This window comes from Muscardinus avellanarius, assembly GCF_963383645.1.
Source record: "Muscardinus avellanarius genome assembly, chromosome: 16".
NCBI lineage: Eukaryota > Metazoa > Chordata > Mammalia > Rodentia > Gliridae > Muscardinus > Muscardinus avellanarius.
Window position 1 is genome coordinate 1824867 of NC_137802.1, and position 13231 is coordinate 1838097.

Genomic DNA, 13231 nt, shown 5'->3' on the forward strand with positions numbered 1-13231 from the left:
CGGGCCCCGCCCCAATCCATGTTGCCAAGGAGTTTCGGCCCCGCCCTATCGGGCCCCGCCCCCGGGCTCACAGGCATCCGCCCGGCCCCGCCCCAATCTAGGTTGCCAAGGAGTTTCGCCCCCGCCCCGCTCAGGCCCCGCCCCTGAACTCCACAGCCTTCCGCAGACCCCGCCCCGAATCAGGTTGCCAAGGAGATTCAGCACCGCCCCGCGCAGTTTCCGCCTCCGGACTACAGAGCTTCCTGCGGGGCCCCGCCCCAACCCCGGTTGCCAAGGAGATTCGGCCCCGCCCCGCTCAGACCCCGCCTCCAGACTCCACAGCCTCCCGCTGGCCCCGCCCCAACCCCGGTTGCCAAGGAGATTAGGCCCCGCCCCGCGCAGCCCCGCCCTCGAACTCCACAGCCACTTTCCGGGCCCCGCCCCAACCTCGGTTGTTAAAGAGATTAGGCCCCGCCCCGCCCCTGCCCCACCCCCGCCGCGCAGGTAGCGCCGCCCCTAGTTTGCCCCTCGGCGGCCACCGTCGCCCGCGCCCCCGCCGCCGCGGCGTGCAGCCCGAGCCGCTCGCGCAGCCCACGCCGTGCGTGCCGTGCGTGAGTGTGCGTGCCGTGCGTGAGCGTGAGCGTGCGCGGGCGCGTCGGCCGGCGAGGGAGCAGCAAACGGCCGGCGGCGGGCGCCGCACGGGGCCGGGCGGCGCGGAGGCGGCGGCGGCCATGGCCGAGGCGTCGCCGCAGCCCGGACGGTACTTCTGCCACTGCTGCTCGGTGGAGATCCAGCCGCGCCTGCCGGTGAGCCCGGGGGCGGGCGCGGGGCGGGGCGGGGGCGGCGCGGGCCGGCGCCCCCCGCGTGGCCGCAGGTGCGGGGCGGCCGCGGCCGAGGGTCCCGGGGCCGCCCCCGCCGGGGTCCAGGCGCCCCCCGGCCGGGCCTCGGCGCGATCGCGGGCGCTCTGCGGGCCGGCCCGGGTCTGGCCGGCGCCCGGAGGCCGGCCATGTCCGCCTGCAGCCCGGGACGGGGCGGCCGGCCGCGGGCTCGGGGGACAGCCGGCTGCGCGGCCCGCGGGGCGGCGGCGTGTGATGGAGAGCGGGGTCCCCGCGACCCTCGGGAGGAGGGACCGCGCAGGTGCTCCCGCGCAGGTGCTCCCGCCGGGCGCCGCACAGGTGTGGCTCGCAGAGGCCGGGCTCGCGCCTCCCGGGAGCGGGACGCCGGCGGACTGCGGGCGCGGTGCGGGCGGGGGGCTGCGGCCGCCGCTCGCACCCAGCGTCCCGGAGCGTCCTCGCTGCCGCCCCCGGCGTCTTGCGCCCCGGCTTCTCCTTCCAGGCCGGCGCCTGCCAGCCCGGGTGGCGGCGCCGTAGGCTCGGGGCTGCCCTGCTGTGAGTGAGTCCCGGGCGCCCCGCAGCCCTGGGCCGTGGTTCTGGAGGGGCCAGCTGCCGGCAGCGTGCTCCCTTCCTGGGGTGCGGTGCGGCCACCTCTGGGCCCTGTGGCCGGACACGGGGACCCTGGCCGCCGCCTCCTGTTGCTGAGCCTGGTGAGGACGCTTCTCTAAGTCACCGCGGTTCAGCCTAGCCTTTGCCCTTACGGGGCGGATGGGCTGGCCAGGGAGGGACGGGTTGGGTTGCAGGTGATGGCGGGAGGGGGTGCCAGGCGGAGTCCCGTGCCTGGGGCTGGGGCCGCCTGCCCCTGGGCCCCGCGCGGGATTCAGCCGGCCGCGGGCTGACTGGCAGATGCGCTGCTGCTGGATGCCACACCTGGCCCTCTCAGTGGGAAAGCCCCTACCACGCAGGCACCCCAAGAGGGGGCTTGCCCGTGTCGTCAGTGCTCACCGCCTTCGGGTTTTCCTGAAGTGCAGGCTGCCGAGGGTGGCGAGAGCTGGCTGCGGTCACGAGGGTCCTGTTCCCAGGGGCCTGGTGGGACGGCCCTGTTGCCAGCCCAAGTTCTGGGCCAGGCTGGAGCCCCCCAGCCGTGCCATGCTCACGTAACCTCAGCCGCCGACAGGTTGACAGTGCGACCCTCGCCAGCCAGAGCCCCGGGTGCCTGCGTGTGCAGGTGGCGGTGCCCGGTGAGGGGCGTCGGCAGAGCAGTGGGAGCCAGGGAAGGCCGGCTGAGCCGGGCTGCAGGAGCAGGAGCAGAGCTGAAGGCACACAGGCCTGAACTCAGTCCTCCTGGGACGGCTGGTCCAGGTGGTGTGGCGGGCACGCGTGGAGCGCCCATGGGCACCCCTGCCCAGCCTGGCATCCTTGGCTGCACCTGCTTGCGGTGCCTGGCGGCCGAGCCCGAGTGGAGGGGCTGCTCATGGGTTTATTTTCAGGCCTGTGGCGCCACCTGGCACCCGTCCCCGGGAGGTGGCCGCAAGCCTGCGGGCCCCCAGAATGGGCTGCTCTCTGTGCTGCCACCAGCTGGGCGCCATCCACACCCGTGCACTGCCCTCGTCCAGGTGGCATGGGCACCCACCTGCAGGGTGGGTGGGGAGGCCGGTGGTAGGCACTGGGCGGTGTGGGTGGCTGCCGCCATCGCCACCGGGGCCCTGCGCCAGCTCTGCCCAGCGTGTGTCTCTAGCGCCGGCCTGCCCGCTGGTGCTGTGCTGAGCGCTGACGTGCAGCCTGCCCTCCGCACGCGCCGCCGCCGGGGCCTGCGCTGCGCTCCTCCCCACTCGGGGCTCTGGCCACACCGGCGCTTCCTGCTGGAGCCTGGGGCGGGCGTTCACGTGTGGGCCAGCCTGGAGAGCCCGGGTGGAGTTGGGCAGTGGTCTCAGTGGCTGCTGGGAGCCGTGTGCCCTGGGTGCCTCGCCAGGTGCCTGTGTGTGGCGCCAGCAGGCAGTTCCCGGGTCTGTGGCCCGCTGAGGGCTTCACCGCGGTACCTGCTTGAGCCAGCGTCTCTCCAGCTCAGGCCTCAGTTTCCCCAGCCTCCCGATGCGTGCCGGCTACAGAGTGCAGGGCACGTGCTGTGCAGGCCACCCGAGTAAGGGCGGTGGCCGTCCCCGGGGCTCCCGCCACCCTGCAGGCCCCGTGGGAGCTGTGCTGGGCTGGTCGGGCTAGCCCTCAGGGCTGACCTCTGAACACGGCTTCTGCAGAGGGGTGGCCGGTGGCCCCCTGGGGGAGGGCATTCCAGCAGAGCGGAATGGCCGCAGGATGAGGGCAGCACAGGCTGTGTGCAGGGCCTGAGGACAGCTGGGCTGGAGGGGCAGTGGGCCGGGCCCTGGCTCGGGGCTGAGGGTGCAGGTTGGGGTGCTTGAGCTGGCCTGATTGGGGATGGTGCTATGGAGGAGTGTGGTCAGGTGGTGTGGGGGACCTGGGCCAGGCTGCATGGCCGGCTGGGGCAGGGCCATGGGGTCGACAGCCCGGTGGACGGGGCCAGTGAGAGGCAGCGTGGGGCTGCACTGTGGCACGCGCTGCTTGGGCAGCCGGGTCCCGGGATGGCGCGAGCTCTGCGTGGGCCCTTGAGCGTGGGCAGCTGGACGCGCAGGCACCCGGTGAGTCCTCACATGGCCGAGGGGCTGTGGCATGAGCTGGGGTTCTTGGCCCCCCCGCCCCGGGGCCAGCAGGCGACCCTGGCGGTGGGTTGAGGCAGCTGCACGCGTTTGCCCCAGACCAGCCGGCCCTGGCATTTGCAGGCCCTGGGCTGAACCTCGGCCCGCTGCCTTCGAGTGCCCTGCGCCGGCCCGCGCCCCTGACCGTGCGCCTCGGGCACCAGCCTGGCTCTGTGGCCCCTCCTGGGACCTTGCAACGCCTCCCAGGGCTCCGGCGTCCTGGACGCCGCTGTGGGTGTCCGCCGCAGGCCTGTGTCTGAGCGCCCGTCTTGAGAGGCCCCGTGACTGCTGTCCTCAGGGGACTCGCATTGGGCCAGGGAGGTTGTCTGAGGGAACCGTTTTGGGGTTTTTTTTGTTTTTTTCAGCACTGGGGATGGAACCCAGGGGCATTCTGCCTCTGAGCTGCACCCCCAGGTCTTGCTTTTATTCTTTATTTTGAAACAAGGTCTCACTAGGTTGCGGAGGGCCTAAGTAGCTGGGATTACAAGCGTGTACCTCTGGGTCTGGGTCTGGTGTCTGCAGGGAAGCAGCCTCGCCTGCAGGGAGCCTGGTGGAGTGGCTGGGTCAGCACAGCGGCAAGCAGGTGCTGCCTGTGCTGGGGGCCGCGAAGACCCCTGAGCACGGGAGGCTTGGCAGGTGGGCGGCTCTCATGGTGACCTCGTCCTCCTCTTCCCGGCAGGATTACATCTGCCCGAGGTGCGAGTCTGGGTTCATCGAGGAGCTCCCAGAAGAGACCAGGTAGCGCGGCTGGTGCCCAGGGGCGTGCGGGAGCGGCTCACCTGCCCATGGGAGGGCGGCCCGTGCCTGGACTGCGGGGGATCGCGCCCACACAGACGCGCGCGCGTTGGCCGCAGAGGGGCACAGGCGGGCTCGGCCCTGAGCTGCCATGGGTGTGGTGCAGGCCGAGGCCAGGGGAGGCTGTGGTATGGCTGTCATTCCTGCTGCCTGGTGCTCGGGGCCAGGGGGTGTGGGAGGCTGTACCCCTGGGTGGGAGCCTCGCTGCTACTCACAGGCCCCATCTTCCCCAGGAATTCAGAGAGCAGCTCCACCCCCTCCACAGCCCCCACTGAGCAGAGCCGGCAGCCATTCGAGGTACGTCGGGCCCCAACCCCGGCCTGGGTCCCCCTCTGCCTTGTTCCTGAGCTCCGCCTGGGCTCTGGCTTGGGGGACGCAGGACTGCGGGTCCGGGGCCCTTTCCTCGACCTGTCCTGCCGAGCCCCATGCCAGCGCCCCGCAGACGGCACAGGCTCAGACAGCTCCCTCCTTACAGAACGTGGACCAGCACCTGTTCACACTGCCCCAGGGCTACGGGCAGTTTGCTTTTGGCATCTTTGATGACAGCTTCGAGATCCCCACGTTCCCTCCTGGAGCGCAGGCCGATGACGGCAGGGACCCCGAGAGCCGGCGGGAGAGAGAGCACCCGTCCCGGCACCGGTATGGCGCCCGGCAGCCCCGAGCCCGCCTCACTGCCCGGCGGGCCACCGGCAGGCACGAAGGCGTCCCCACGCTGGAAGGGTGAGGGGGCCGGGGGCGGCCGGAGGGCCCCGGTGCAGGGGGCAGGTGTCCGGGCCGGGGTCTGTTTGTGCCGTGGGGGCCGCCTGAGCCCGCCCTGGCCAGGCTCTCGGATCGGCTGCCCTGCTCAGCTGCCCTGCTCAGCGGACTGGGTGGGTGGGCGGGGTCTCGCGGTGGGCGGGGCCTGCACCACATGCTTTGGCCTGGCTTTGTGCTTTGCTGGGTTCTTTTTTTCTCTTGAGGTCATGGGGATGGAACCCTGGACCACACCCCGGCCGGCCCCCTGTCCGTCTTGTAATTGAAAAGTTATCTTTAGCACTACTTACAGGAAGGGGGCGCAGGCCCCGCCCTGTCTGCCTGCGCCCCGTGACCGCCCTCGCTCTCCGCAGGATCATCCAGCAGCTGGTCAACGGCATCATCACCCCCGCCACCATCCCCAACCTGGGCCTGGGCCCCTGGTGAGTAGCAGGTGGGCTGCCCCGCCCTGCCCACCCCTCCGGCCCCTGACCGGCCTCTCACCCCCAGGGGCGTCCTGCACTCCAACCCGATGGACTACGCCTGGGGGGCCAACGGCCTGGACGCCATCATCACCCAGGTACAGGAAGCTGGCACCCGCGCCCGTCCTCAGGGTCTAACCCCGGGGCGGCCTTTCTCCTTCCCTGGAAAGCACTAGTAAATGGCCCTGGCGGCCACACTCCCCCTGCCCCCACGGCCCCCAGCGCACAGCCACCCGCCCGCCCGCCCCAGGCCTTGGGCGCTGTGGGCACCGTGGCCTCGTGTCTTTCAGCTCCTCAACCAGTTTGAAAGCACCGGCCCCCCGCCCGCAGACAAGGAGCGGATCCAGGCCCTCCCCACCGTGCCCGTCACCGAGGAGCACGTAGGTACGGACGCGCGCCTGGGACGCCGTGGGGGCGGGCGGGCACTGCCTCACACACCCCCACCCCGCAGGCTCCGGGCTCGAGTGTCCCGTGTGCAAGGACGACTATGCCTTGGGTGAGCGTGTGCGGCAGCTGCCCTGCAACCACCTGTTCCACGACGGCTGCATCGTGCCCTGGCTGGAGCAGGTGAGCCCGTGTCCGCCCGCCGCCCCCCGCCCCCCGCGCCGCTCTGACCCTCCCTCTCCCCCACAAAGCACGACAGCTGCCCGGTCTGCCGCAAGAGCCTGACGGGACAGAACACGGCCACCAACCCCCCGGGGCTGACCGGGGTCAGCTTCTCCTCGTCCTCGTCCTCGTCCAACTCGCCCAGCAACGAGAACGCCACAAGCAACTCCTGAGTCCCAGCTGCCGGAGAGTTCCCGCCGCGCGCCGGCCGCGGATGAGGGCGCCGCGGCCTCGGGCAGCAGCCGCAGCCGCAGCCTGCGCCGCTCGGGCCCTGCCACGTGGCCCCCGGGGACGTCTGCACCCGCTGCCCCGGCACGGAGGGGCGCGGCGCAGGGAGCAGCCTCCTGCCCGCCTCCACCATCACCCTCCACTGTTCCACGGCGGAAAGGTTTTTATGATCTTAAATTATTACTGCTTTGAAATAAATGGACGTTTTCGCTCACACGCGGCCGCGCATGATCTGTGGAGAGGCCGGGTGTGGCTGCCCACCAGGGCCACCTGCTGCCAGACGGGCCGCAGAACCGGGGACCACCGGGGTGACGGCAGCACCGAGGGCAAAGCTGCTCCGACAGACATTTTTTAAAGGGAAAATATGTGTATCTTGAAAGCTATTTAAAATACACCTACTTGAAAAGCGGAGCTGGTGCTTGGCGTGTTCCTTCTGCGCCACCACGCCCAGGGCGGGGCAGAGAGCACAACCCACCCGCCCTGTATGCGGTCCCGCCTCGGCCGCGCTGCAGGTCCAGCTGATGGCGCGGAACAAACGTGCAGCCGGGCTGCGGGCGGCGCTGGAGTGGTCTGCAGGGTGCCGAGGGCGCAGGCCCGGCCCGCCCTTCCCTTCCAAGGGTCCACAGCGCGAGTCCTGCTGTGTCCACCCGGGACCTGGCCGGCCCCGACGGTACGGCCCCATGGTCCTGGACTCCAGCAGAAGCGGCCGCCGGAGGACATCTGGTAGATGCTTCGTGAATGCCAGAGCAGAGGAGCACCTCGGTGCCCGGCTGTGCCAGGACGGCCGCGCCGAAGGTCACATCCCATTCCCAGAGCCTGCAGGTGGGGCCATGCGTGCGAGGCTGAGGCCCGTGAGGGCCCGCCAGCCAGGACGATCCTCAGCTCCAGCACCTCGGACCTCATTCCTGAAGCCAGGCGCTGGTGCAGGCCCAGGCCGGCCATGGCGCAGGCCGCACAGCCAGGCCTGCTCTGGCGGAAACCAGGAAGATGAGGCTTGACTCGGAGTGTCCAGAGCTGCAGACCTGGGGAAACGCCACGGCCACGGGCAGCACCTGGAGGGCGGGCCGGAGCAGGCTCCTGGTGTGGCCTGGAGGCCGGTCCTGCAAGACGCCGCACAGCCCGTTCCCTGCCGCAGACCTGCTCCTACCCAGCCCCTCGTGCCCCAGAGCAGGGGCTGCATGTCGGCACCCTTAGAACCACAGGGCCTAACACAGTAGCTATGGTTCGGGGGTCCCGAGCCCGACCAGCCTCCCTGGGCTCAGTCCCGCCAGGAGGCCCAGGGAGAACCTGTGTCCCGCCTCCTCCAGCTCCAGGAGCGCCGGCTCAGCCCCGTCCTCCATGCCTGGAGTCTGCAGCGGGGAACTGGTGGTCGCCAGCAGTGACCTTGGGCCCCAGGTCTCAGGACCCCCACTCACCCTCCCGCACTTCCCTCGCCCCTGTGAGGTGACACGGCCCAAGGCTTGGGAATGGGGTGTGGACGCCTACGATGACCCCAGCCATCCACTGTCCCCGGCCCCTGCACACTGCCCTGGGCAGCGTGGTCGCCACCTCTAAACCTCGCCTCTGCGGTGACCTCACCCTACATACATGGGCACTGCTCGCCTTTGGCCTCCACGGCCCGGGCTCGGGGTGCCTTGCCTGTCAGGGACCCCACTGTGTTCCCAGTATCCAGTACCCTGAGAGCTTAGGAGGACAGGCGGGCCTGGCATGGCGCCCTCAGCCAGCTGTCAGCAGGTGCCCGTGGGGCCTCAGGAGACCAGGATGGGCAGGAAGTGCGTGGACACGTGGCGCCGCCGTGTCCGGGCCCCTCGCCGGGGCGCCCCCCGGCCATCCAGTGCCAGGAACATAGGCCGGCCCCGGTGGCGCCAGCGGTGCGAGGCGTAGGTGTTACAGCCGTTCTCCTCGATGCGCTCCCGGAACCTGCAGTCGGCAGTGTAGGCCCGCTGCGGGGCGCAAGGGTGAGCGGGGCGCCTGCTGCCTGCCCCCCCACCGCGCCCGCACGCCCGCCACCGCACTCACCGACCCGTACAGGTGGCCCCTGTGGTTCATGGCCACGTAGAAGCCCGAGTACACCGCCTTGATGACCACCGTGCCCACGCGGACAGCGCGGATCTCCAGGACACCTGTGTGCAGGGCGCGTCAGCTCCGGGCCACCCTCCCTCCTGGCTGCAGGACGCCCAGAGCTCCCCGGGACGTGGGAGGAGGCTGTGGCAGAGAGAGACCTCGCAGGTGCGGCCGTCCTGGAGGCAAGAGGCCTGGCGCGTCTGGAGCGGGCTGAGGCCCGGCTAGGTCAGAGCATGCAGTGTGGGGAGCAGGCCCCCGGGGCACCAGGGGTGTGTGTGGGGGCACAGGGCCTGCTGGAGGGCCCGAATTGAGGTGGGAGAGGCTATCAGCCAGCTGCTAAGGGCAAGGCCCCAGCCCCCAGAGGACCGCACCGCTGGCCTGTGGCTCCTGCACCCCGCGACCGCCCTCTGGCCGGACCCGTGCCCTTGTGGAGAGACGTGCCTCCGTGCAACAGGCCCAGGCCAGGCCGGAGCCTGGAAAGGGGGCGCTGGGTGTGGACAGGCAGCACGTCTAGGCAAAGAGACCACCATGTGCTTGAGTGCCAGCAGTATTGGCACTCCTGGCCTGGGGGAGATGCTGACCATACCCACTTCCCAGAGGCAGAGACAGGCCTGGGAGTAGTGGGCCCTGTCAGGCCACCTGGGTGAGCCCTGCCCTGCTGAGCCGCAGCCCCCATCCAAGGCAGAGGAGCAGGGCGGAGCCCCCTGCCTTTGATCCAAGATATGGGGCCACGTCGAGGTCTGGGCCCTGCCCACTGGCCGTAGGTCTAGACTTGGGGACCTGTCATTTGTGTGGTGACCACGCATGGCCCACGCTGCCCCATCACTCACCCTACCCCAAGGCCTTTGCACTGCCCTTCCCTCTGCTGGGTACCCGTGCCCCCTGTGCACGGCATGCAAGGCTCGGCTTAAAACCCAGACAGGCCCCGGGCCCCCATGCACTGCCCCATGTGGCCCTCTACATTGGGAGCCCCACAGAATGGCCATCATGGTCACCATCGTGACCAGCACAGCACACCAGAAGTACCTAATTAATAATTACAGAGTCAGTTAATCAAAGAGTCCCAAGCCCCACTCACACCGCGCACCTGAGCATCCAGCACCCCAGCTCCATCCAGGCGGGGAAACCAAGGCTCAGTGGTGACGGTCCCCGCAGAGCTGGGTCAGCGCCGCAGCCCGAGGCCACCCCGCCTGGCCATGCTACCACGGTCGACCTGCCTGGCCAGTCCCCTGTCCTTGCCCTGGTCGCGCGCTGCCCGAGGGCCTCGGAGCCCCAGATGAAAGCCGCTGGGAAGGGCGGGTGATTAGCTCGCTGGTGGCGTGATTCACGCGGACAGCTGCCCCCTGCCAGCGCCCCTGCCACCCCGGGCCGGAGGAAGCCCAGCTCCGCTCTCTCTCCCTGTGGCCTCGCTTCTCAACTGTGGGATCTCAGACGCCCCACCAGCACTTATTGAGCGCCCACTGTGTGCTGGGCAGAGCCCAGCAGGAGGGCGGACGGCGGCGTCCGGGGCACGGGGAAGCCCGCCCCGCCGCCGCCTCTCTGGGACCCCCGCCCCGCCGCCGGTCCACTCACTGTCCTGGCCGTGGCGCCAGCGGGTGCCCAGCACGCGGCCGCCGGGGTCCACGCGCAGGAAGAAGTGCGTGGAGGAGAAGAGGCGCCGCCAGCGCACGTCGCCCTCCAGGTGCGGGTAGCTGCGCGGCCTCCGCGGCGCGCTCGGGGCGCCCGGCGCCCGCGCCAGCAGCAGCCAGGCGAGGCCCAGCCAGAGGCGGCGGCGCATCCCGCTCGCTCCGCTCTGCCTCCGCGTCCCGGCTCGCCCAGGCGCCGGCGGGGCGGGGCGCGCCCCAGCCAATGGGCAGGCGGGGGCGGGGCCGGCGCTGCGCCAGGGGGCGCGGCCCGGGAGCCGGCCAATAGAGGGCCGCGGGGCGGGGCCGGCGCTGCGCCAGGGGGCGCGGCCCGGGAGCCGCGCGGCCAATGGGCGCCCGGGGGCGGGGCGGGGGCGGGGCCGGGCGGTCCGGAGCGCGCGTGGCCTCCTGCGCGTTTGTTTGTCTCCTCAGAGGGCTGGCGGCGCGGGCTGCGAGATGGGAGGTGGAGACCGAGACGAGAGAAAAGAGAGAAAAACAGAGGCAGAGATGGAGACGGAGACTGAGAGCGATGTAGACACAGACAAGGAGAGACCGGGAGCAGAGAGCGCCAGGTGCGGCGCACACCTGTAAGCCCCGTGCTCCGGAGGGTGACGCGGGAGGGCTGCAGGTTCGAGGACAGCCTCAGCAAGTAGTGAGACTTCAACCAAGCGAGCCCCTGTTTCAAAATAAAAATAAAAGCGGTCTGGGGGTGTAGCTCGGAGGCAGAGTGCCTCTGGGTTCAATCCCCAGTACCACACACATACGCAATACATACACTCGCACACACGTGCGTGGTGGCACGCGCCTGTGCCACCCAGTTCTTAGGAGGCTGAGACAGGAGGACCACAGGTTCGCAGCCAGCCTCAGCGACTTGGTGAGGACCGCAGCAACTCAGAGGTACAGAGTTCCTGGGTTCCATTGCCAGTACTGCAAAAATAAAAAATAATAATAAAAACCGGGCGTGGTGGCGCACGCTTGTCATCCCAGCAGTCGGGAGGCTGAGACAGGAGGATCGCGGTTCGCGGACAGCCTCAGCTACTTAGCGAGACCCTCTGCAACTCAGTGAGACCCCGTTTCAAAATAAAGAATGAAAAACAGGGCTGCGGGTGTCGCTCAGAGTGTAGAATGCCCCTGGGCACCATCCCTAGTACTGCAAATAAAATGAAATAAATTAATAAAAGTAATAAAAAGAGAGACAGAGGCTGCGGGTGGAGGTGCACACTTCTAGTCCCAGCATTCGGGAGGTGGAGACAGGAGGATCTGGATTCACGACCCGCCTCAGCTACATTAGCGAGGCCCTTCACAACTCAGCGAGACCCTGTTTCAAAAAAAAAAAGGAAACCGGGCGTGGTGGGCACGCTTGTCATCCCCGCGCTTGGGAGGCGGAGACAGGAGGATCGCAGGTTCGAAGCCAGCCTCAGCTACTTAATGAGGCTCTCAGCAACTTAGTGAGACCCTGTTTCCAAATAAAATATCAAATAGGTCTGGGAGTGTAGCTGGGAGGTAGAACGGGAGGTACCATTCATGTGCCACCGAAACCAACCAAACAAAAATAAATAAATAAATAAATAAGGTTGGGGTGTAGCTCGGAGGTAGAATGTCCCTGGGTTCCATCCCCAGTACTGAGAGAGAGAGAGAGAGAGAGAGAGAGAGAGAGAGAGAGAGAGAGAGAGAGAGAGAAGGAAGAAGGAGGAGGAGGAGGAGGAGGAGGAGGAGGAGGAGGAGGAGGAGGAGGAGGAGGAGGAGGGACGCAAAGACGGGCAGCACCGAGAGGCCGCGCAGGGCCAGCACCGGGCTGGGGCAGGGGCGGTGGGCGTGAGGGACCCGCCGCCGCCGGGCAGGGGGACAGCCGCAGGCTGGCCGAGGGCTTCCCGGGGCAGAGCCGCGCGGCGCAGGCGGGAGGAATGGCCGCCACCCACACCCACGCCGCGCCCATCACGGCTGCCAGGCCGCCAGCGATCGCCCTCGCCCTCGCCCCGGGCTCCGTGCCCAGCACACTCCGAGCCAGAGGAACCCCGGGCAGGCGGGGAAACTGAGGCTCGATGGGGCGGCACGGACGGGGGAAACGCCGGACCCCAGGTCCTGCTCCCAGGAGTCTAGTCTATGTGCGCTTGGGCCCCAGGAGGCACCTTTTTATTTTTAATTTTCTTTGTACTGAGGATTGAAAGGGGCATTCCACCTCTGACCTCAGCCCAGTTCTTAGATTCTTTTTTTTTTTTTTTTTGCAATACTGGGGCTGGAACCCAGGGGCATTCCACCTCCGAGCTGCACCCCCAGCCCTAGTTTTTATTTTTATTTATTTATTGTTTTGAAACAGGGTCTCACTGCGTTGCAGAGGGCCTAAGTATTATCTGAGGCTGTCCGCAGACCCGGATCCTCCCGTCTCAGCCTCCCGAGTGCTGGGATTACAAGCCTGAGCCCCTACACCTGGCTTCCTCAATTCTATTTGATTTATACTTATATTTTTTATTTTTGGGATACTAGTAATTGAACCCTGGGGCATTCTTCCCAAGTTACACACCCAGCCTGATTTTTTATTCTCTTTCTTTCTTTCTTTCTTTCTTTATTTGGTGATACTGGGGTTCCTGGAAGCCCTTCTACCTCCGGGATGCACTCCCACGGGCTACACTCCCAGACCTATTTTTTATATATATTTTTTGAAACAGGGTCTATTAAGCCAGCGCGGCTGGCTCCAAACCAGCGCGATCCTCCTGTCTGGGTCCCCGGCCCCAGGACCCAGGGGGCAGGGTGTCCCCCAGGACCCAGGGGGCAGGGTGTCCCCCAGGACCCAGGGCGCAGGGTGTCCCCCAGGACCCAGGGCGCAGGGTGTCCCCCAGGACCCAGGGCGCAGGGTGTCCCCCAGGACCCAGGGCGCAGGGTGTCCCCCAGGACCCAGGGTGTCCCCCAGGACCCAGGGCGCAGGGTGTCCCCCAGGACCCAGGGGGCAGGGTGTCCCCCAGGACCCAGGGCGCAGGGTGTCCCCCAGGACCCAGGGCGCAGGGTGTCCCCCAGGACCCAGGGTGTCCCCCAGGACCCAGGGCGCAGGGTGTCCCCCAGGACCCAGGGCGCAGGGTGTCCCCCAGGACCCAGGGTGTCCCCCAGGACCCAGGGCGCAGGGTGTCCCCCAGGACCCAGGGCGCAGGGTGTCCCCTGGAGCGCGGGCCCAGCTCCCCGCCCTGCCC

At 68.6% G+C, this 13231-nt stretch overlaps 2 protein-coding genes across 4 annotated transcripts; one reads left to right on the forward strand and one right to left on the reverse strand.

Annotated features, from left to right (window-relative positions):
• Positions 1-623: 623 nt before the first annotated feature.
• RNF126 (ring finger protein 126) lies at positions 624-6308 on the forward strand (the record flags this gene model as incomplete). 2 transcript variants are annotated; one of them, XM_080712767.1, is made up of 9 exons in its annotated part: positions 624-785; positions 4200-4258; positions 4549-4612; positions 4791-5035; positions 5422-5490; positions 5558-5627; positions 5820-5913; positions 5981-6096; positions 6165-6308. In XM_080712767.1, 9 exons carry the CDS (start codon positions 711-713, stop codon positions 6306-6308), a joined length of 936 nt encoding a protein of 311 aa, XP_080568893.1. The 2 variants fall into 2 exon arrangements, with proteins under 2 accessions (XP_080568893.1, XP_080568892.1); XM_080712766.1 differs by having other exon boundaries at positions 711-785; positions 4791-4954.
• A 1803-nt stretch (positions 6309-8111) lies between these two features.
• On the reverse strand, positions 8112-10204 carry FGF22 (fibroblast growth factor 22; the record flags this gene model as incomplete). Of its 2 annotated transcripts, none has more annotated exons than XM_080712768.1 (3): positions 8112-8306; positions 8383-8486; positions 10000-10204. In XM_080712768.1, the coding sequence occupies 3 exons, from the start codon at positions 10202-10204 to the stop codon at positions 8112-8114; spliced, it is 504 nt and encodes a 167-aa protein (XP_080568894.1). The 2 variants fall into 2 exon arrangements, with proteins under 2 accessions (XP_080568894.1, XP_080568895.1); XM_080712769.1 differs by having other exon boundaries at positions 8251-8283.
• Positions 10205-13231: the final 3027 nt, after the last annotated feature.